The sequence below is a fragment of the Sinocyclocheilus anshuiensis genome, unplaced genomic scaffold (assembly GCF_001515605.1).
Source record: "Sinocyclocheilus anshuiensis isolate Anshui unplaced genomic scaffold, SAMN03320099.WGS_v1.1 scaffold210, whole genome shotgun sequence".
NCBI classification, from domain to species: Eukaryota; Metazoa; Chordata; class Actinopteri; order Cypriniformes; family Cyprinidae; genus Sinocyclocheilus; species Sinocyclocheilus anshuiensis.
In genome coordinates, this window is record NW_015547666.1 from 121582 (window position 1) to 146558 (window position 24977).

Consider the following 24977-nt stretch of genomic DNA (forward strand, 5'->3'; position numbering starts at 1 on the left):
AAATCATCCCAATACTTCTAGAATGATCAATTATTTCCAAATATAGCTAGTACTCTATTATCTATTAGTAATCTAAAATTCCTGTGTTTTTTTCATATTGCAATATACGTATAAATATACATATAGTAATGTCAGGTTTTTTTCCAATATTGTTCCAATATTGTGCCAATGATCACAAAAATAATTACTAAAAATTATCGCTGTTTTCCGGTAGTAACAGTAACTGATAATTATTAGAAAAATTTTACAGTGGCTGTCTTAAGCTCTTAAATGCGAACTAAACGCTTTTACATATTAAAAAAGGTTTGAGCTCTTTGAAACGTTTCAACACAGAAAAACCACCAATTCATTACTGATAGTTACAGGTCTGTATACACAAAAAGTTCAGAATTTTGAGAATTATGATATAATTAAATGATGAAATCTATCATGCAGAGAAACAGTGTGGATAATGAAAAGATTGATTTCCAGTGGATATGGATGAGAATATAGAGACCCGTCACCACACCGTGATCTTACATACTACAGTTATGACAGGATGGCTGTATGACTATATGATTTCCATTATAATCCAGGGCAAACTGTGATCATTAAATAACTGATTTTATAATGATCACTGTTTCATTAGTATGATTGGCTGGTGAATATGAATTGTTCTTTCTATGTGTTGTTACCAGCATCTGACTATAGCGTGTCCGTCTGGAGTGTGTGAACGCTGCTGTACCTACAGACTGATGAGAACACAGGTTAATGCGTTACAGTCCCAGCGTCAGTGTGTGTGTGTGTGTGTGTGTGTCACACCTGGAAGTGCTGATCCGCATCGGACTCTCCGATCTGCTGCAGGAGTTCACCGCTGGCCTGACCCACACTACCCGCTGCCTGCAGGAGGTTCTGTCGCGGCTGAAGACACACACAGCAATATTAACATATCATAACAGCAAAGGCAACATTAAAGCAGTATTTGCTCATAACATCTAGATTTACAGAGAGGACACAGCAGTGCTTGCACGGCAGCAAAAAAATAGTGTTCAAGTTTTAGCTACACTACTATTCAAAGGTTTGGGTTCGGCAAGATTTTATTGAAAGCAATTAATTTATTCTGCAAGGATTCATTAAAGTGATCAAAAGAGAGAGTGACATTTATGTTACAAAATATTTCGATTTCAAAAAAATTCTGTTCATTTAAACTTCATCAAAGAATCCTGACAAGAATTAATCATGGTTTCAACAAAAATATTAAGCAGCAAAAATGCTTTCAACATTGATAATAATGATTTCTGAAGGATCAAGTGACACTGAAGACTGGAGTAATGATGCTGAAAATTCAGCGCTGCGTCACAGGAATAAATTACACTTCAAAATATACTCCAATAGAAAACAGTTATTTTAAATTGTAATGATATTTCACAATATTAGTTTTTACCTTGTTTCAAATAAAATAAATGCGGGCTTGGTGAGCCTAAGAGATGTCTTTCATAAACATAAAAAAAAATCTTATCTTATTGACCCCAATCTTTTGATTGGAAGCGTTTGTTTAGGTTTTAAGCTTTGATTTCTTCCAAAAAACTGTAAGGGAGCCAGGTCGAAAAACTCCCATCTCATTTTCTCCTCCAACTTCAAAATCGCCCTACACTGCTGCAGAAGCACCGACCCAGTGTTTGCAAAGTGAACATGCAAAGAAGATCAAACGCCTTATACAAAAAAAAAAAAGGTACAACAGCGATGTAGGACGATTTTGAAGTTGGAGGAGAAAATGAGATGGGAGTTTTTAGACAGACACTAACTGTCTTGAAGCGGAGTACGCATGCGCATCGCAGAGCTAGACAAGATGGGCAGCATTTGAGGTTAAAAAGTATAGAAATGTTAATTTTTTTTTTTAGAAAATAACCAATCGTTTCGCTAGATAAAGACCCTTATTTCTCGGCTGAGTTTCCCTGAAACTGCATTTTTAACCTTCAATATTGGAATGTTTTCCTCAAAAAACAATTTCTTTGCGACTCAAGAAAGAAAGACACGAGTATCTTGAATGACATGGGGGTGAGTAAACTATCAGGAAATGTTTATTCTGGAAGTGGCGTATTCCTTTAAACACAACCGCTAAATTCCTTACAACTCCACTACAAACACACCGATGAATGAACCACATCAACTGTTTGGCACATTCTCAATCGCATGTTTGTACTGCAAACACTCAGGTGATACCTCAGTACTGGTGGGCTGAGCGGTCTTGAGCATCTCAGACACAGCACACGCCAGGCTCTTGGCAGCACCCAGAAGCTGTTGGCCATTTCCTCCCTCGTCCTCCATCAGCGCCGCCAGCAGTTTGACACCCTTAGACATCTCGGTCAGGTTGGAGGAGATGGTGGTGACAGCACAGCCCACAGCGGTGTAATCCGTCTCTGCTGGGTCACCTGACAGACACGTTCAGGGACAAACTACATTTTACCACATTACCAAACTATGTGGGAAGGATGACATATATCCAGCGTCCCACTAGCTGATGTTTTTAGTTTTGATAAAGAGTCGTCAGCTAGTGACGATGAGTGTCACCTGCAGTCAGATTGACCATGGAGGCAGTTCCCGCAGTGATGGCATCCACCTGAGAGTGAATCTCGTGTTTGGACTCGTCCATTTTGTTCTTTCTCCATGCTTGAGAGGCCTAAACATCAGAGAGAGAGAGAGGATGCTCAATACTGTACTGAGCACATGATATACATTCATCACTACAGCAGATTACAGTAGCATGTCAGAAATATGTCTCTTTCCACACATTATATGCAGTCTATTGTCTTCTAGACTGCATTGGATAAATCTTGTCCACACTTTTTCTTTTGGTCAGTCCCACACCATTTAATCAGAATCTCCTTTTAATATAATTTCTGAACCCTATCAAAGTTGAAATGTCAATATAAATGGCACATGTTTCAGTAACACTTTAGATTAGGGAACACATGTTCACTCTGTAAACTCCTAATTTGCTGCTTAATTATAGCAAGTAAGGTAGTTGTTATAGTTGTTACGTTAGGTATTGGGTAGGTTCAGAGATCTAAAATATGGTCATTCAGAAGAAGACATTAATATGTGCTTTATAAGTACTAATAAACAGCCAATATGCTAGTAATATGCATGCTAATAAGCAACTAGTTAATAGTGAATAGTGTGCCCGATCTAAAGTGTTACTGCTGTCAGTCCCATATAAAAAAGACCAAATATTTTTACCTCCAGGAAAAAGAAAGAAGAAAATTTAAATAAAAAAATGCACCTATATGCTCAGTTCAAAAAAGACTCGACTTCAATAATAATAATAAAAAAATACAGCACTATCCTATTAATTATGTACATGAAATTTAGTATATGCTAATTTAGATATTTTCTCAATCTTATGGTTTGCATGGAGCATTTGAGAAATGGTCACATTTATGCAAATGTCAACTGAAAAACAATTGCTGGGAGAAGCAAGTAGTGACATCTGTCATGCTGCTTGGGTTTCTGCTGGATCATTTTTATAATTCCATAAATACACAACATTATATAATATAATATATATATTTTTTTGGAACAATGTTGCAGAGAAGCCAAAGGCATTTTGAAAAAAACAAAAAAAACTAAACAAAACAAACAAACTTGAGATTTTTATTTTTCACCCAGGTCAAAAATGACCCAAACAGAACACGGGTAAAAAAATACTGCACATTTGAAAAGTGCCTGAGGCAATTAAAAGTTACATTTATATGAATAATGCATCTCACCGCATCAGTGCCCAGTGGAGGCAGCGCGTCGAACTCATCGAGAGAGGCCTGAACTGCCTGCACCGCCTGCATACTGGAGTTAATGGTGCCGGTCAAAGCCTGCTGAGCTGATGTCTGCAAGATACAGAGAACACAGACAGCTCACAGTACGGCCCAAACAAACAGCACTGACAGGTAGAGTGACTACAATTACATAGACATGTCTCATATTCACATCAAGAGCAGAGCCCACCCTTCAGAACACATTCAGTGGTCGTTCCTGTAGTGTTTGTGCGTGTGTATACAGTATCTGACCAGAGGGGGCATGTGTCCTCGGTGCATCTGTCCGCTGGTGATGTGCTGTTTGGCCTGTGGCATGGAGCCCATCTGGAAGCTCTCCGGACCTCCGGCACCAGAGCGGATGATGGCCGGCAGAGCGACAGAGCCCGTCTCCACCTTCCCGACCTTATTAAACTGCTGCTGGAGAACTGTTGACCTGGAGCATAATACATCACAGGTTACCATTAGATCGAATGCCGTAACTCAGACTTATAACAGGAAACGATGTGTGACATATGTAAGCGCATGGAGCAACACCATACTACTTTCAAACACACTAGTACGTGATGAACTATGAAAAGACGCTCACTTTTTGGGAGATACCGAGTCCTCCAGCATGGTTGATTCCTCGTCGCCTTCCAGGCCGAAGTGATCTTTACTCTTTTTCTGCAGATAAAGAGGTTTTCAGACACAGTGAGCTGGCGAAAGATACTTGAGAGCAGGACCTTAATGTTTTTTTAGAGCAGACTGTGTCTTTCTCTAGACTGGTCAAACATGAAGGTTTGTTGAGGAATTCCTCACACCGCAGAGAACCAGCAGCAGCAATTTCACAAAGACCCATTACACAACCATTAAAAATTAGACCGATATGATGAGAAAAAGATCTGCTTAATAACTGAACTCCATCAATCCTTCAACCAAGTTGCAACTCTGACCACTCTAGGTCACGGGGTTATTGTGAAACTAGGAGCGTGATGGTTGTGAAGTGTGCTCATGTCAGGGAGTGCTGCCCATTGCAAAATCCCTGTGTTTTCAAAAGAGTACCTGCAGTAGCAGATTATGTATGATTATGTGTGATCAGCAGAAGACTTGCAGAGCCAAACCTTTGTAACGACAAAGTCTGGTCCACAAAGCAGTTCATTCTGTCTAGGAAATGCCCACTTATACAGGTAGAGACATGTAAATCAATGCACCACCGCTTGTGTCAATAGCTTTGTTTCCATCACCCTATTTTAATGCGCATTTTGAAGTATCGCATGAGAAACGAGTGATGGAAACGCCAAATTTCGAATAAAAATAAATTATTAAAAAATACGTTTTTACTCTCGCTTGAGGTGGTTTTTGACTTGGGATGGAAACTTTGGATGGAAACCTGGCTAATGTCACCACATAACAAATAATTCACACATTAATAATTAATAACAACTTATACAAATATTATAAGTAAATCCAACCTTACCTAAATGCATACACTCACATTAAGCAGTATGCATTAGCAAATGTCAACTGCTTGATTGTTATATCACTGAAAACTGTAAACTATATCATCATCCAGCAATATATTACAAGTTTGATATATAGTACATAATACTTTACCTGCATAAATACAGTACACTCACGTAACACATACTATGTTGCAAATCTCGGCTGCGTGATTATGTATATCATTACAAAATGTAAACTGTATTATCGCATAGCTCTATATGTAAAGATATTTAAAGATTGATATATATATATATATATATATATATATATATATATATATATGTATATCAAACACGTAGGCCAATATATACTGTTATCTCTATATAAACTAATAATTTCTAAACCCTGATTGCCTGTATGATCGCATTAATCTATATTACACAACTCTAATCTGCTAAGATGCTATAAATATTAACATCATGAATAACGTATTGTGAAAAGCACTAGACAAATAAATTTGACTTGACTTGAATAAATGCTTAGAAGTAATTGAAAAGGTGTCGTCAGAGATTTCTTAAGGAGTTTGTTGCACAACTAAAATAGTTAATTGCACAATAATAGTCCATCATGGACATTTTTTTTTAAATAATGATGCATCAGTCTCCGCAAATGGTTGCATAAAAACACTAAAGAAAATTTAGGAAAACATGTACACTTGATCAAATCCAGTTAATATTTTTTTCCTTAAAAGCACTCTTTGTATTAATCTGGTATTGTGTCAACTTGTGCAAAAACCTATGTGCCCTTATTCCGAAAAGCTGCCTAATGACAGCCAGTTTCCAGATTTGTGTGTAAATATATGATTTGTAACCTGAATGCATTCCTTTCTGAGGGTGAATCTAGTCTTGTGAGTCCAACAATATGTGAAATTAAAAATAAGTCGTCAGACTTCACATGATTTATTAAAGTTTAACAATGAGATTGGTCATGGCATGTTACCTTTTTGAGAATGATGTCGATGTAACCAGCGATGAGTTGCGCAATCTGCTCTCCTTCAGTGGTCTGAACAGAGTAGTAACCATCCTGATAGTCTCCAAAGTCCTGAAGAAGGGAGTTTAAACATATGACATCACACTTACTTGCAACAAAAATAACAACTGTGTAAATAATACAGCAACCTATAAAACACTAAACAGTAAAACAATAGTTTGGATGATTAATTAACTTGGTGCTGCCATTGTTATTGAACAGTGAATTGCGCATTCATACATTAGGCTGTATAAAATGAGCAAATATTTTCTTAGGTTTAGAAAAAATTAAATTTTTAATACATTTTTAATTTCACGGTGAAATTACATAGCAGGAATGGAATAGGTCCACTCTAATTCACAATGTTTGAGAATTCTGTGCAGCAAGAAAAAAAGCAAAATGTATTGAGTGTGTCTGAGTGTGTAGTAACAGAGAGCTGGAGGACGGAAATAATTCATTTAATGTAATCAATAAGTCTGCAGCCAGTCTAAATACTGAATTACTGCTGTGCTTCGTGATGCATAAACAATGTTCAGCATTGATAACTGCTTCAGTCTATTACAAGAAACAGGAACTGATTTTGTCTGTCGCAGCTTTAACATTCCTGCATGTGTCTGAAAATATTATCGGGCATTATTCGTTTCCTAAACTGGGATTAGTGAGGGAACTGAAAGAGGTTTGTCAGTTGATGAAAAGCTAATACTGAATTAAATCATAAAAATGTACAATTAAAATAAATGCATTTAAAATAAAAATACATCACTTAATAAAAACACAAAATATTGTGTTCACCTGTATATCTTGTGCCCATTAACCCAGAGAACCATAAACATGTAAATGTATTGTTAGATTATTGAAATATTAACTGTAAATCTCAAAAGATATTTAAAAGTTAATATTTTAGTTCAAAGAGGCTCAGCTGACAAAAGTTTGGGAATCTGTTGTTAGAGGATGTTCTGTTCTTTTCCAAAAAAAAAATAATAATACATTTTTCCTGTTAGAAACAGCCAGTTTAACCTATCTCTGATACACAAACTTCATAACTCACATAATATATAATGATTGTGTATAATTGTGCCCTTGATGTCAGAGCTAAAAAAATAATGTGAATCAAACTTCCTGTGGACACTAATCTGAATCATAAGGTAAAAATTAAGTAACAAAGTCATCGTAATAGTAATAAACTCACTGCCAAAGGATCATCACAAAACTATTAGAGGACAGCATGCTCTGCACAAAGGCTGGCTTGAAAAACAAACATAAGTACTGGGGTGAAGTTGTTTACACACCGTCTTGTCATTCCAAAGACTTTGGTTCATCTTCAGAATTTTTATGACTTCTTTTTGTACTTTTTGGAACATTAAATATTTTGGTCTTGTAGATTTTCAAAGGATGGACATAAATGACGAAATTTTATGAAAAATGACAGAATTTTCATTTTAGGGTGAATTATATTATTATATTGTTAACCTAAACAATCCTAATTTTCACCAAAATGGACCAAATCAAACCGAAACGGTGACCACAGAGCTGTGAAACACCCTTAGCACACATCATATCCACAGTGTCAAGTGTGAGTTATTATCAGAACACAGTGTGTGTGTTTAGAGGAGTGTGTTGGTACCAGCGTGAAGCTCTTGGGAGAAGCGGCCCAGCGTTTGATGTTGGTCAGACTCCACTCCTGAATCACCTCTTTGGTCTTCTCATCCACTCTCATCACACACTCTTTAGTGATGCCCAACAAACGCGGAACAAGCTTATTCTTTCCTTTCATTTTTTCCTGTAAAGAGAATAAACATTAGCATTAACACAAGAAAGCAGGAGCCATTTATTAATATTAGAGCTCAGATAAGGCGTGAGATCTTTACCTTGACTAAGAAGAAGGACACTCCATAGGTTTTCAGAGATCTGGCCAGTTTGACGTAGCTGACTTTGGCCTCAATCTCTGTCATGTTTTGGCAGTTTTTGTGTGCCTTAAAGAGACAAGTTTATCATTAAATTAAAATTCATATAGCGCATAGTGCTGCGCCTAACATGGGTACGAAAAATGCACTCTCTATTCTAATTCTATGCTTTTAAAAAAAATTATATTTTGTATTCTATTTGTTTTCTTTTTATTTATTATACAAGTAACAAAAAAACAAAAAAGGCCTCTAACACTAGCTTGCTCTATTCGTTATCTATTCTATCTGTTTTCTTTTTATTTATTTATTATATAATTATAAAAATGATTAAAATTTAGGTTAAAAATTTTAATTTTTAAAATAAATAAAAAACCCTTGCTACGTGTACTGCATTAAGCTAACTGAGACTTGTCATAGCACTTGCATATCATTGCTCTTTTGTTGGTTTTGATTGCTTCCATTGTCCTCATTTGTAAGCCACTTTGGATAAAAGCGTGTGCTAAATGACAATGTAAATGTAAATGTATGTAAATGAAAAAATAATAAATTACACATAACCTGCATAACCTCACCTGGAAGATCTTTTTCTCGCCCTTGTTCTTGATGTACTCTTTGGGCAAGAATTCTTTCAAACTGGATGAGACAGACATGAATCAAGAATTAGTTTTATTTTCATTAATATTTTGAGAATGAAAGCAATCTGGACTGGTGAATAGCAGTAGCTTGTGCTGGGAACTGATGTATAAAAACAAGATCATGATTTTACAACTCCAGTACAGTTATGGCTGATTAATAATAGTGCTGGAAGTTTAACAAAAGTCACGTTTTCTGTTTGTACTGCATGTAATTTAGTCAAAAACCTGACATGTGAAATATCATGCATACATGAAACATGGTTACTATTCATAGAAACAGAGGTAATCTCATCAACTCTGTTCCTGATGAAATTAACAGACAAGACATGACATAACATAAAAGACAAGACATAACAGCCGCCATGGCTAAACTATTACTACTACTGTTTATGAAAATATGATTAGAAAAAGCAAAAAAACTAAAGAAAGATTTTATGCAAATAAACCAATATTTTAAGAATTGATTGATCGAGCCGAAACTGCCTGTACTTTTAACTTACTCGAACCTAACAGTAAACATAACCATGAGTGTAAACTTAAACAAATGATGTTATTGTAAATTTGAGTTCAGTGTTTGCATTTCTGTTCTCACGCAGTTTGAGAAATGCAGAATCTGTTGGTTTTGAAGGCTCTGATGGCATTAACTACCACATAATTAGGTGGTTAAATTGTGATTAAACATTTTAATTAATTAACAACCCAAATAAAGAAGTTTCTATGCAACTAAAGCAGTACACTCACAGATACAGTTAAGGCAAGGATAAAAAGAAATGTGTTGAGCTCACTCAAGGAATCCTGGTTTGTGTTTCAACTCATTGTGGTCTCCGAACTGGATCTGGCACTGATATCCGGCAAACTCACAGGCCTTATCAAAGGAGACAGGGTGGGAGCCGTTCAGGATGTCATCACGGGCCTGGGATACAACATACAGTACGTAAATGCAATTGAATTTGAACAAAATTAGCAACAACCTGATATAACTATGCAGACACTGCATCATACATTTCTAGCAAGAAGTAACTTGTCTACACTAAAAGTGAAACGATGCACAAAGCATCACAATTACAGCCAACCAGACCATTTTCAATGTTTAACATACAGTTATGTAGACTGTGATTTTAGACCAATGAGATTTTGAAGTGAGTGTACAGTAGCTTCCCCCATATAAATGCCACAGAAATAACTGACAGAATGCTTTGCCACTAAGGACAAAAACTAGAGAGATATCATTCAGTTTACTTTACAAATGACATTAGGACATGATTATGATGTAAATGTGATGTTCTGTGGTGTTTACCTGCACATAGAGCAGGTTGAGCTGTACTGGGTCCCTGGAATCCACATTCTGGTCCGAGTAGAAGAACTTTCTTCTGAGAAGCAGCATCTCAGACTCCTCCACACCCTGCTCTCGCAGCGTCCGCCCATGATCCAACCAATTCACTGTTGAAATGCAGCTCTGACATCAGTAAATTCAACTAGATTCCAAAATATCATCCACATGTAAAAGCTTGGAAACACTTGACTGAATTTTCATTTCTCATTATCTTAAAAACCTGAATCTTAAAATTTCTTTTCAAATCCAAAAATGTAATTATATGTATTTTTTTAATGGATTAGCCAGAGCGCAGTGTAAAGAAATTCAGTCAACAAGAATCTAGAATACATGAGAATATGCATTTTGTCATTATGAAATTCCCTTCAGTGAACAGGTTGAGAATACACTGTATGTATTGTTTTGAAGTCCTGCTAAAATAGCAAACAACATGCATCAATGTTTATTTTATTCATGGTAAGCAGGAAGCGACATACACTCATCATCTGTGTGAAGTTTCTGTTTGAGTTTCTCCATTTTTTTGTCATCCCTCAGGAGGGTCTTGTCTCTTTTCAGTGTCCCCATGGTCTCTTCCTTCTTTTCCTCTCCCACGTCACGCACCAGCGAGTACTCGTCATAGTTTGTGATGCCTGAGAAACCAGAAGTGTTTTACTCTCTCATTGCATTCAAACTGCTCCTCAAGAGTCATAACAGTTCAATTAAACCTCTAAATATAATTTTTACAGACCACCATTAAGTATTGTTGCAGACCTCCATTCATAATCTTAAGTGCTACTGACTACATCCAAATATAGTTTTAGTAATCTGATCACAAAATGTTTTAGACCCTGTTTCCACCTATATTTAACACTAACCACTTCTTATTGGATCACCAAAAAATATCTTCATACTAAGTGAAAACGGCCCATGTGACTGGATGACTATCCCATGTGGTACGATGTAGATAGAGAAAAACAGCGGTCCGATCACTGAACCCTGTGGTACCTCAATGCTGAGAGCACTCAGTGAGCACAGTGAGCTAATCCAACTGACTTGGAAAGACCTGTTATCCATGTATAATATAAAACAAGAGAGATCTGGCCTAGAAATTACTAAAAAGCAGGCAAAATGGAGTTCTCGCTCCTCATATGGATACTAACTTACCTATTCTTGCACAGATGGTCATTAGCATGTCACTGACGATTTTTGAGTCATCCACCATGACTGTTTTAACAGTTCCATCCAACATGCGGATCTTCAGGGGTCTCTGTTTCTTTTTGTACTCCAGAGTGTCCTAAAAAATGCATGTTCTTATGAAAAATCCTTTATAAATCTCAGCAAATTATGTTCACTAGTGTTATCTGCTGTATCTTAAATAAGTGTCAGTTTTTAAGGACACTATCACGTTTATATAATTTTAATATAACACTGATTTTACAAATAATGTTGGCATTTACATTTTTTCATTTGACAGATGCTACAAAGTAATTTACAGTTACATTTTATCAGTAAGTACACTGGCAATCAACACTTGAACATGGTTTTGGTAGATCCATGCTTTACCAGTTACAGATGCTTAGATGTGCATGGACTTATTTCAAATACATTTAAAATGTCATTTTCCTGAAAACAATCCCAGTGAAAATATAGAAACAATGGGCATGAATTCCACACCTTTGATTTTTTATGATTTTCCACTCATTTGTGATTACTAGAGAAGTAAACATTTTATAAACAGTGCACTCACAATGAGCATTATTCTATTTAATATTTTAATTGAATTACTTTACTTTATGTTTTATTTGAAATATTCTAGACTCACCCCATTTCTCAGCATGTAGTAGTCCAGGGCTTTGCCTGCTTCCAGCCAAATACCTTTCTTTGGGTCCTCATCTGACAGGAAGAGGCCATAGTCACTGGCTGCAAGAAGACAGCAGAGTTAGTGGGCGGTCAGATTGCATCTTACAACCTGATAAGACTGTCAAAATCAGAAGGTGCATTGACTGAACATTTCCCATAATTTACTGAATTTGAACAGAAAGCGGCTGTCACAGCATGTGAGTATTAAACTAAGTTCTCATTCACACACAAGTTTACGTTAAAAACACATGAGTTACAAAAACAGTCGGTTATGTCTGTGAAGGTAAACAGCTGGGAAATAAATCGCATGTTCATTTTAGATCTGTGTGGCAGCAGCAATATACAGTAAATAAATCAATAAATCCACTGCTCTGTTGTCTCCTCTGAGGCTGGGACTCTAAATAGTGTTCTGTGCTCGTCTGTGCAGCCAAATACAGAACACTCAAACTTTCGCCGTGGCATTAGAGCTGGTAAGTTACTGGGTTAATCTTTTTCACGTTTCCTTGGTTGGTAGATGCACCGGGGACCTGATTATAGCACTTAAAACCTGGAAAAGTCAGATTTTCATGATATGTCACCTTTAAAGAATAACACAAGATGATGTGGAAAACAAACTCAATTCAGATTTCGCCGGCTGTCTGATGAGCGGTTTTCTGTGCACACACACCAAATGTTTATTTTATTTGCATCTTTGTTTTACTGTATTTATTTGAGCTACTTACTTCGTTTTTTAGAGTTACTGTCGTGAAACGTGATTATTTGTTCTTATTACGGTTTACTTGTCTTTAATAATGTTTGAACCACTAATTGTTGCTGTGGTAAGGAAACAAGAACTGTAAAATTTCCCAGGTATCTAAAGTTTTAGTCATAACAATCTTATTTATTAGAAAACAAGGTTACAAAACAATGAAAACAATTACTTGTTTTTATTTTGTGGCAGAGCCACTGTTCCAACTGGGCTCGTAGAAAAAAAATCCTTATCGCTGAGCCCTGCATAAATTACGTTTTGGATTTAAAAAACAACTACTGTCGCCAGTTTCAAGCACTAGAGACACTGTTTGGCTTCCAAAAACTTTGATTTTCTTCCTTAAGTGATTAGGTCAAGTTAGAAAATATGAATTGTTTTACTTCAAATAATCTTACTTACTTAAATTTACTTATAATTTTCATTGGTGATGCCAGGAAAGAATTTGAGCTTTTTCCTCTGAGGGATTAGATAGTGTCCTCCAAATGTAATGCGGCAACACTGACAGACGAGCTATTTAAGACCACTACACATTCCACATAAGCTGTTGAGTTTGGACGAAAGCAGTCTGTCAAACAGACGAATGACTCACAGGTTAAGACAAGTATGTAGAGCAGTACTGAGGACTATTACATAACAGCTGGGACCCAGCCGCACCCTGATACAGGCCCATTATAGCGCCGCAGAACAAACTAGATTTACACTTGATTTCTGTGGTATGTTTTGGCTTCTCTGGTATTTTTTTCTCTCTTTACTCTTTGAAAGGAAGCAAATTTGGGTGGAACAAATGCTAAAAAGGGAAACCAAAATCAGAGATATTATGTTGGGATTTTAGCCAAATATGGATAATTTGACTAGTGTTGCTGCCCATGACAGCTGTAGGCTATGTATTAAGTTTTTTATGAAATGTAGGAGAAGTTATTAAATGTGGGATAGAGGAAGACAAACAGTGAATGACAAACTGATTTTTTACTGATCTGATTAAAAGTCTGATAAAAAAAAATGTATGTGCAATTTAACTAAAACCAAAAAACGTCTATGGATATCAGATGTGACGCGATGGCACAGTATGTGATGAAAGTTATCGTTTCCCAGTTAATCAGTTTTTGTCTTAACGAGCCGCGATGGAGATGTGTGATGAGTGATGGAGGATTCAGCTCAATGATTTTCTCAGGTACTTGTGCGCTCTGTACAATAATAATATTGTGGAGATTGAATATCATTTTGCATGACTTTATAGCCATAATGAAAGGGACAATGGATAAATTAACAGATCTTGAAAATAATTTGAAGTAAACCAACGGCCAAACTGTGCTCAAACAAGTGTATTCTATTACAAAAGTTGTCAGTCACAAAGTATGTATTTTTATTAATGTTAAAATAATTCGTCACACTTTATTTTAAGGTTCAGTTCTCGCTATTAACAAACCATTAACTATGACTTTTGCCTCAATAATCTCCTAATTTGCTGCTTATTAATAGTTAGTAAGGTGGTTGTTAAGTTTAGGTATTGTGTAGGATTAGATATGTAGAATATGCGCATGCAGAATATGTGCTTTTCAAACAGCCAATATGTTAATAATAGGCATGCTAATTAGCAATTAGATAATAGTAAGAATTGGTCCCTATACTAAAGTGTTATCAAAAAATTTATTTTTTATTAATTTGATTATGTGGAAATTTGATATAAGTTACTAACTGTACTTTAAATTTTACAGTTGATCGATCTGACATGAGATGTGAATATTTCAGCCATCAAATGTTTAATAACACTGCCATTCACATGAGAATTTCCAATGCTTTTTGTCTGAATTTGTCACTTCTTTTCAGGGTTGTGAGTGTCTGGTGACGGACTCACGCTGGCCGAGCTGTGCTTCTGGAACTCTCTCCCGGATGATGCGACAGGCGTCGTACACCATGGTAGAGGGCTCGAACTGCATGGTCTTCACCACATTCCCCACCCCGATCTTCAGCGACAGCGCCACCATGACTGACACTACGGGACTGTGCCACTGCTACTCCTGCAAAACAAACACCACACAAACTCTCAACACTCTTTTCAGGCTAACATTATTGATGATTTAGACTAGTGGTTCCCAACCCTGGTCCTGGAGGCACCCCAACACTGCACGTTTTGCATGTCTCCTTAATCAAACACACCTGATTCAGGTCATCAGCTCATTAGTAGAGCCTCCAAGACCTGAAACTGGTGCGTCAGTGAAAGGAGACATGCAAAATGTGCAGTGTTGGGGTGCCTCCAGGACCAGGGTTGGGAACCACTGAGCTACGCTTCCGGTCTGGCAGTACGTGGGAAAGGAGACCAGAGATCCATTTTGTTTGAATGGATGTCAATGGAGGAGAGGCTTCCCTACAGCTTTTTAGAGGAAACAGCTTATCATTTAATGAATCGACAGCCTATCTGCTAATCTTCAACATGTTTTACACTAAACAATACTTTTGGATTGTACTATGAAAAAAATGCTGTTTTATAAGAGAAGTCACTGACTTTTTGTGACAGGTGGGATTCAGTTTACGGCACTCTCATTCATTCCTATGGGATCCGTAAACAGCGATTGAGTGTCGCACAGCTCTGACTGAAATTCAATGACGTCAAGGCTGTAATGTGATTGGTTATTACAGCACACGTGATCCAAGTTAGCCGTTATGCTTTCTCCAATAGTAAGTAATACAGACCCTCTTATCTCCCTATAGTAAGACAATCTCTGCTTCTAGACCTGAAATTAGTGTGTCAGAGAAAGGAGACATGCAAAATGTGCTGTGTTGGTGTGCCTCCAGGACCAGGGTTGGGAACCACCGATTTAGACCAATGTTCACTTCTTGATTAAAGCATCACAGAAAACTGAATTATGAAACAGACTGCAGGACAGCGTAAAAGTAACACTAAACAACTATCAAATAACAGTTACAGTTTTTTAAAGTTATTTTTATGGGCTTTTTATGCCTTTTTATTGAGATAGGACAGTAGAGAGATGACAGGAAATTACTGGGAGGAGAGAGGTGAGCGGGATCGGCAAAGGACCTCGAGACGGGAAGCGCTAACCACAACCACGAGGCTATTGGCGCCAACTATCCTGCTTTGTTTAGTAACTAAATACTACCATTTTTTTTTTTACAAGTTTAATACATTGCTATGTAAAATATGCATTGTGTTTTCTCACACTTTTCTGTTGTTGATGCAATTATGCGTGAGAAAAAGACAGAGAGAGGCTGAACTTCCCTGTTAGAGGGGGATTTCACTCTGAGATTTGACCAGAAACAAGGAACAAAGTACGTCCTTTTTCACTTTTACTTAAAAATCTATTTTAAATACCAGTCAAGTAAGGCAAAAGCACACCTTCACACGATAACTCCTACATGAAAGTCCACTAATACTACTTTAAATTCCTCTGCTCTGTTTGCAAGAAAAAAGTCTGTATGTCAAGAGCAAAACAAGATGCAATCACATCAATGATACCACAACAGACAATCCCAATCAAAAAGAACATCAGAGAGAGAAAACAAGAGTCTCCTACATGAAGTCAATGTCAAGTAAAAGACAAACACTAGGCCTATATATTAAAGAAATAAGAAAAATATTCAAAAAGCCAAACTGTTCACTCAGAAGTTTTTGGTGTGTTTATCTTTTCCATATCCTTTCTTGTACATCCCCAAGAAAAAATCCCCAGCTTTGGGAAAACACCTCAGTGAAGCAGAGGAATGCTGGCAAAGACTAAACAACAGCAATATGGGATAGGAGTAGGGATGCACGATATATCGGCGGCCATATCGTTATCGGCCAATAAATGCTATTTTTTATATTATCGTTATCGGTCCGATAACAAAATTAGGTCGATATCTTTAAGCCGATAAATTATGTATTATTTCCGCTGGTTGAACCACTTCTCGTGCTTGCTGCTGGCCACTAGGGTTTTGATCGTCGCTTCTGTGACTTTCCGACTGTATGGCGATAGGGAGAAAGATAGTCGGGCATTTCAAACATTCTCACCTTGCCATGTCCTGACTTGGAGAGATACAGACAGAACTAGGACTGTCAAAAAAGATGCTGCAACAAGACACTCCGACACGTTGGAACAGTACGTTTTATATGATGTCGAGTTTGTTAGCACAGAAGCGAGCACTTGGTGCATATGGGGCAGAATTCGAGCTTCCCGCATCTTTCAGCGCGTACCAGTGGGGCCTTATTGAAAATGCAGTAACACTGCTTGCGCCTTTCAAAGAACTGACGAGGGAAATAAGTTCACACACGGCAACTGCTTCAGTCGTGATGAGAAAGAGAGAAATGAGACAGAGCCCCCTTTAAAAAAGACGTGCACCGAGAGCGACGGAGGCGCAACATCCCTGCTTGACATGTATGGTGAAATTCTTGGAGAAAACATGGCCACAGAACACCAGACGCACCAAACATCTCCAGTAGGACAGCAGGTAAATTATTTTTTACTTTTGATTAACTGATTCATTATTAAATAAACTTTTTTTTTGTTTAGTTTTTGGATAAATAAAAAATGTAATTTAGGTTTCTATAAAAAAAATTTGTGCATCACCTTTAAATTATATTTGTAGATTTTTATATTTTGTCGACTATTTTATGGATTTTCACTGCAAAGATGACACAAATGCATTTATTTTTTATTAATGAATTATTTAAAGCTGCTGTAAATGTTGTCATTTTGAGCCTTAATGATGAGAAGTCCCATAAATCCTGATTGTGAAGGCTACAGTACATCACATAATACATACAAACTGTTTTATTTATTTATTGATTCATTCACTTTTATATTGCTTTATATTGCCCTTTAAACCTTTATCAGATGCTAATTTCCTGTAAGGTTAACCTAAGAACACTGTCACAAATCTAGTGTGAACGGCAGTGTTGAGGTCAGCTGTGTTTATAAGCTGTGCAGAGAATGGACACACATTCCTGAGGAGGGTGAGTGTGTGTGTGTGTGTGTGTGTGTGTGTGTGTGCGCTCTCATTGGGAGATCAGTACACAGTCTTCTCTCTGGGGAAGCATTCCAGCTGCCCGATCCGAGCTGTGTGTCTGTGTTTTGGGGGAGGCGCTGAGGAGGGACACTTCTCCACATACTTCCAGCATTCCCTTCATAGTCCAGTGTAACACTCCCACCAAACCAAAACAAGTTAAGGAAGAAAACAATGCAATTCTGATAGAACAACATACTCCTAGCATAAAGACACTACGGGCATATAAAACAAGGCTACTTGACTAGTCTGTGTTAAAGCTGATGTGCGTAATTTCCATGCCACTAGAGTCACCAAAAGGAATTGCACAACAGAACACTTTTCGAAAAGTTTCTCAAACCCTCCTCCATAAGCTATTCACGGGACAACCACATTAGTCCCGTCCAAAACTCACTCTACTGAGTTGCTTTTTTGTTGAGAAAGTTGGAATACTGAAATGAACACAGCAATGATTTAAAAGTGTGCCAAAGTCACAGTTATTACACTTTTGGTGGGAAAAACAAACATTTAGTTATACAAAACAGTTCCAGTCCTCAAATTTGATTGGCATGTTCCAAGTGGTCTGACTGTTTGTATCACTGCACTTGTCTGTTTTCACAGTGTTACAGACTATGAGAGCGGCGAGAGGATTTGCCTATAGCAAGGAGAAAAAACATGGTTGACATTGTTGCAGTGCTTTATACTCCAGTCCAGTAGGTGGCAGAAATGTACCTTTTACGCTGGTTTCCGAAGCAGCACTTAAACAACATGAACGAGTAAATGATGACAGAACATTCACTTTTGGTCAGGCATCTTTAGCAGCGTCTCACACAAGAGATGATCTAAAAATGTGCCACTCAAGTTAAAGTTTTGACGTTTGCGGGGTTTTTTTCATTCCACTGCGCCTCGCGTTTTAACCACACAAATTTTGTTAGAATGACTCCTATAACTGTACATACAGACAAACTAAACAAAACAACAACAAAAAATAAAAAAATAAGTATGACTTCAGTTGTCTTGAAATATATTGTCAAAGTGGTGGATATTACTGCTTTATGCCTGTAGTGATAAAATGACATTGATAAAAGCAACTGATAAAAATCTTTTCTGGTAGCAGGCAGCACAGACAAAGAAAAGGGAAGTAGCCATTCATACAGCATGTGTTGAAAAGTTGTCTTTCTGCATGCGTATATAGATCAACAATTAAAAATATAGCACAGAAGGAATGCAAAACAGTGTCCTTTGGATGGTCTGCTTCAGTTCAACCGATGAACTTGATTGATGTTTGACTGATTGCTGTAGGCCAGTGGCAGGCTCATGTTCAATGATATGGAAACAAATCAAACTATATATTGATCACTCTTTATAATAAATGTCTTCCAATTATCTTTATTTGAAGGCTTTTTTCAACAAATGTGATTCATTGGATTAATCTGAATAGATAGATGGATTAATCTATCATGTAGGCATAATTATTTATCTAATTATAAAAAAGTATGGTCACACTTTAACCCTCTGGGGTCCGAGGGTGTTTTGGGGCCTGGAAAAGTTTTGACATGCCCTGACATTTGTGCTTTTTTCAGTTGCTTACAAACATTTGAATGTCTAAAGTTTAATAACACTGTAATCAGCACAAACTGGGCTACAATAATATGTGAGCAGCATGTATGTATGTGATTGTGTTTTTGAGAAAACAACGTTTATGCGTGCTTAGTGAAAAACTACAATTTTAAAGTCACTGAAATAAGGCCATAAAACACATACAGAACATTTGATCACAAGACTTTTGAGAACTGGATCTTGAAGTCTAGAGTTTTTGCTTCAAAATTATGTGAAAATCATCTTACTCACTCATTCACAGAAAACAATATATTGATTAAAATTTTCTAAGACACTTTTTGTGTAGAAAAGGTAAATGCGAGGAGGAGTGAATGATCATGCATAATGCTGTGATTCACACCTGAGAAGACAAAGGCCTGCATAATGAGCTGCATAATGAGCCTTTCAGTCAGGTGTGTGACGGGAATTGCTACAAGAAAGAATGAGGAAAAAAGAAATGTATCTATTTTTTGTTTGTAGTTTATTTAGAATATACATTTAGTCAGGAATCGTGGTTTGGAAAAAGTAACTAGTAAAATATGTACAAGTTATGTCACAGTAACACAATAACAGCTAATGCAAGTAGGCTAATAAAACAAGACTTACTAGTGTAAATGATATCCTCCACTGAATATCAAGCCGGCGCGTTCTTCTGAGGAAAATCCAAAGCTTATTTCTCTCAGCGCGTCTTCTTCCAGCAGCGAAGTAGCCGAGATGAACTTGAGGAAAAGTCTCGCTGCTTTGTTTGCTGTGATGTGGGCGTTTACATGTGCGTGTCTCACGTGGATGATTGTAATATCAAAAGCGCGATCGGCGCGTGGGCGTGGTCACATTAGAGATAATGAGGGCGACGGCAAAGACTTGACATCGCGTTGGTTTCACACTGATTACTTTGTCACATAATATTTGTTTTCGTCATGACTTACTTCGTTTAAAAGTAGACATGTTAAGCTTTCTATAGATATATCTCCCATGTGTGTGTGTCAAATATTCGCTGAGTTTCAGTTCATTTTAGTGACGCGTTTCAAACAGATATGCGCGGAGAATGAGACGCCTAAAAGCACACCCTGTTTATTTTCTTTATTTTGCAAAAGCACAATGTTTTGTTGATATTGTGAGTGTACACAAATAAAAGTAGACCCTTTACAGATTTAAATGCTGTATTACTCTTATATGTACGGTCAAGTATGAAGGAGCATTTTAGTTCTTTTCGCTGTTATCATTCAAATCTGCAAAAATTTCCGCCGGCGGAACTGTCGACCCCAGGAGGTTAAGGTCTAATTATGCTATTAACAAACCATTAACTATGACTTTTGCTTCAATAAATTAGCTGCTTATTAATAATTAGTAAGGTAGTTGTTAAGTTTAGGTATTAGGGATGTAGAATATGCTCATGCAGAATATGTGCTTTATAAACACTAATAAACAGCCAATATGTTAATAATAGGAATGCTAATAAGCAACTAGTTAATAGTGAGAATTGGTCCCTATACTAAAGTGTTACCAAAAGTATCTATTGACAAATACTAAAACAAGTCTGACAGTTTTCCTAATAATATCAGCATTTTCAAAAGAGTTTTGACAGATTATAAGGTTTAATTATAAAAAATTTTTTGTGAGGTTACAGCTCAATTTCAGGAACAACGTGTGTGTCTGGACTGAAGGAAACGAAACAGCTGAACAAGGAAATCTATTAATGAAGAGCCCTCTGGGTGTGTTTGTGACGGCTGAGCAACAGACCTGCTATTTACGTTTGGCTGTACTGATGCTATTTGTCATTTAATGCCATTAAGAAAGAGCAGATGCGGGTTCATTTCATAAAAAGGCAAAACTGCACTAAGTAATAGACGGGCTAATATACAGTGTATTTAAATCCGCCATCACTAGAGGGAGAAAAGTGACAAGTGACATGTGACATGTGGCCAAGTATGGTGACCCGTACTCGGAATTAGTGCTCTGCATTTAACCCATCCAAAGTGCACACACACAGCAGTGAACACACACACACACCGTGAACACACACCCGGAGCAGTGGGCAGCCATTTTTGCTGCGGCGCCCGGGGAGCAGTTGGGGGTTCGGTGCCTTGCTCAAGGGCACCTCAGTCGTGGTATTGAAGGTGGAAGAGAGCACTGTACATTCACTCCCCCCACCTTCAATCCCTGCCGGTACGAGACTCGAACCCGCAACCTTTGGGTTACAAGTCCGACTCTCTAACCATTAGGCCACGACTTCCCAAAAAAAAAAACAAGAGACCTTTAGATCTTTAGTCTAACGCTCTCCCAACTGAGCTATTTCGGCCTCAGTGAAAAGAAAAGAAAAGAAGCAAGTGGACAAAAACCCTGGCCCAAAATCAATGTGAGGTTGTGGTATAGTCTATTTTACGGCCTCAGAGAGAATCCTGTACTTAAGGCAGTGACCTTGACCCAACTGAAGAATGCAAAAGTCCCACACACCCAGCACCCGCTGAGCTAGAGTTACAGACGTCTTCATCAGCCGTTATACTGATGTTTCCACACGTGTGAAAGTGCAACGACCGCTGCAGCGACAGATGTGTGAAACACCAGCGCACAACTACATATGCTGCAAGAGTCAGAGCAGTAACAAGCCATGACAAATATGCAATGCAACAGGAAACAAACTGGAAAAAAATTATTATACGTACACTGTACTTATTGAATTAGAGAAAAGATTCATTTACATAAGCCAGCTTGAACGCTGCATAAAGTCAAAGGCAATGCAAAGTACATCAGCAGTAGGCTTGCCGCGATAGACGGTGCTGACGGTGATACCGGTGTTAAGCCGCAACACCGGTTACGTCACTGAAGAGAGTGAGTCGAGCGGACTGACAGGAAGAGTGGGGTGAGACAGACAAGACAATCGCGGATGATTTAGTTTCGAAACGAAATGCAAAAGCGCCTGTTTGGCAATATTTTGGATTTTGAAAAGCCTGTTGACTTTTGCTGTTTATCTAAGGTGATTTTGGAAGTTTTTTTTTTAAACATTCGTTTCTTATTTAATTGGTTCCACATTGTTTGCTGCTTTTTACTTTATTTAAACTTTGTGTCATTTATTTATTTTATTTGACATCAAGGTGTATGCCGTGCCTCCAAGCTTTCTTACTCGTTTTGCTAATAAACGTTCTACGTTTCTTATTTATTTGGTTATATATTATACATGTTTACTTGTTTCCAGTTTTGTACATTTAAACTTTATGTAAGTTATTTGTTATTTTATATTAGGCATAGCTTGCCCTATAGCATGGTGTATTTTTATTTGTTTTGTTATTAAAAGTTCTATGTTTTATATATACGCTAAAGTGAGTTTGATGTTGTATTTTGTTGTTGCATTCAAGCAATTGACGCGAACTGCCGCTAATTCGAAAGTGAAAGTAAAATGCGCACGGCGCTTTTAAGCTATTTAAAAGTGAAGGAAAGCGAGGAAAAGAGGGAAAATTCAAATGAACTAAAAACGAACAATTGCTTTACTCTGAATTGCCACTATTTGAAAGTGAATGTAAAATGTGCACACCGCCTTTACAAGCTATTTAAAAGCGAAGGAAAGCGAGGAAAAGAGGGAACGCCCCCGCACCCGCGGTGATACCGGTATTACTGGTGTTGTCACACGTCGATTAACCGGTGGGAAAATTTCCTCACCGTCACAACCCTAATCAGCAGCAAGACGACAAACTGTGGTTGTGAAGTTTTTTTTTGTTGCTTCATATACAAACTCTGTCTATGCCTCTTTTAATAGCATCACATGTCTGAAGCTGGCACGATTATGATATTTCAACTTTTTTGATGAATACCAGACTCGAAACAGCATTTATTTGAAAGAAACAGCATTTATTTGTGATGTAACTGTTTTTACTGTCATTCTTGATCAATCCTGTCATCCTTGCTGAATAGAAGTATAAATTTATTTCTATTCTATTCAATATTAGGCAATAGGAGTATTTCTGTCATACATTACACAGTATCTTAAGGCTATTGGAGCTATAAACCTTTATTTCGCATAAAGACCTTCAAGTTTCTGTGTGTCTTTTTATAATTTATTCTGCATTCTGTCATCTCCATAGAAACAGTCTAAGCAGGTCATCACCTCACCTTAAATTAATGTGAAGCAGGAGCACTTAGCACTCACTACACACATTTATCCTCTTATTAAAGGAAGCACTCAATGCAATAAACTAGAAATCACTGTACGCTGTGTACAGGGCTGCACAATGCGAGCCTGTCACTCCGCTCACACAGACAATGTGAGACACTCAGACACTCAGACAATTTAAAGCCAGTGATGTCATAAATCAGCAAGGATTATGAATATTAATTAGGTTATGCACATACAATATTTACAGGAGTTAATATACTGTATGTGTTAATGAAATCCTTGAACAAAGGAAGTACTGACCATGTTTGTCCTGAAATTTAGTTTAGAATTCAGTCTTTTACTGTTCTACTAAATGAATAAATAGTCTAAGTGATGTGTTTGTCTGGAGGTCAGTAGTGGAGTATTTGTTCATGTCAAAACAGAAGCAGCTGTGGAAAAGCGATAGACTGATGTGTGCGAGGAACATATTCCCGCTGTCACTCTCTCCGCCACTGATAACAGCCACAACGACCTCTCAGAATAACACATTCCAACGCTGGACTGCCACACATTTCACAATTACAGCTAATTTACCAGCCTCTATTTACATTATCTAAAATAACTCAAGCCTGCGGTGGACTGAACAAATGTCCCGGATGTTTCCCCGCCTATGGACTGAGACTCCAGCTCCCCTGTGACCCTACACAGGATGGATGGATGGATGAAATAATTCATTATGTATATGAAATTATACAAATAGACCTTAGTGAGTGTAGAAACCACAGTGAAATTTACACGGATTAGAATGATGCTGAAATTGAACTGCTGGTTTTGTCTGGCCAGAGGAGAACTGGCCCCCCAACTGAGCCTGGTTTCTCCCAAGGTTTTTTTTCTCCATTTCTGTCACTGATGGAGTTTCCTTGCCACTGTCACCTTTGGCTTGCTTAGTTGGGGACAATTTCTGGCAACATTGTTGACTTGACTGCACAGACACTATAGGAAGAGAACTGAACTGAGCTGGATGATGACATCACTGAATCAAAGCGCTATATAAATAAAGGTGACTTGACTTGACTTGACTATGAACCGCAGGATTGCTTGTAATAAAGATTTATATGCAAAAGGAAAGGCAGTAGAACTGATTATTTCTGTCAATGGTAAGTTTGTGATAACGTAAGAAAAGTAGTTGAAATGTTTTGCCAACTGCTTGAGCAACTTATTATATAAATCTAGAAGTAAATGCAAAAGTAAAAAGCATTGAATAATGTGTTGCTTATATTTATTGTGCTTAAACATGTTTGTGAAAGATTGTATTACTGTACTCTGTAAAAAAAGAATTGCAATGCTGAAAAAGCATGTTCAGTGACAATGTTTGGATTTGAAATCAAAATAATGTATAAATGTTGTGTTTGTGGTAAACCGCCACGGATCAGTACACTCACACACTCCTGTGTGAAAGCTGCTTCTCCTCTCACAAGAGTCACCTAAGAGGGGAATTCCCACCGTTTTCAAAAATGAAATTCAGGCCCTGAATAAATGTCTAAAAATCCTGATTGGAGTATCACTATAAATAGTTATAAATTATAAAAAGAAGGCTTTAAAAAGATCGGTATCGG

At 37.4% G+C, this 24977-nt stretch overlaps 1 protein-coding gene across 1 annotated transcript in view; it reads right to left on the reverse strand.

Annotated features, from left to right (window-relative positions):
• LOC107702558 (talin-1-like) overlaps positions 1-24977 on the reverse strand; it is a 104951-nt gene that overhangs the window by 55691 nt on the left and 24283 nt on the right. The window contains exons 2-17 of the mRNA XM_016504915.1: positions 14557-14719; positions 11916-12013; positions 11258-11387; positions 10591-10743; positions 10079-10221; positions 9567-9694; positions 8719-8779; positions 8111-8215; positions 7867-8022; positions 6213-6314; positions 4378-4454; positions 4044-4224; positions 3750-3863; positions 2551-2659; positions 2203-2411; positions 802-900 (exon numbers count right to left, since the gene is read on the reverse strand). Of these exons, the coding sequence (XP_016360401.1) occupies positions 802-900; positions 2203-2411; positions 2551-2659; positions 3750-3863; positions 4044-4224; positions 4378-4454; positions 6213-6314; positions 7867-8022; positions 8111-8215; positions 8719-8779; positions 9567-9694; positions 10079-10221; positions 10591-10743; positions 11258-11387; positions 11916-12013; positions 14557-14686 (1995 nt within the window). The 5' untranslated portion in view covers positions 14687-14719. The remainder of the gene's footprint in view (positions 1-801; positions 901-2202; positions 2412-2550; positions 2660-3749; positions 3864-4043; positions 4225-4377; positions 4455-6212; positions 6315-7866; positions 8023-8110; positions 8216-8718; positions 8780-9566; positions 9695-10078; positions 10222-10590; positions 10744-11257; positions 11388-11915; positions 12014-14556; positions 14720-24977) is intronic.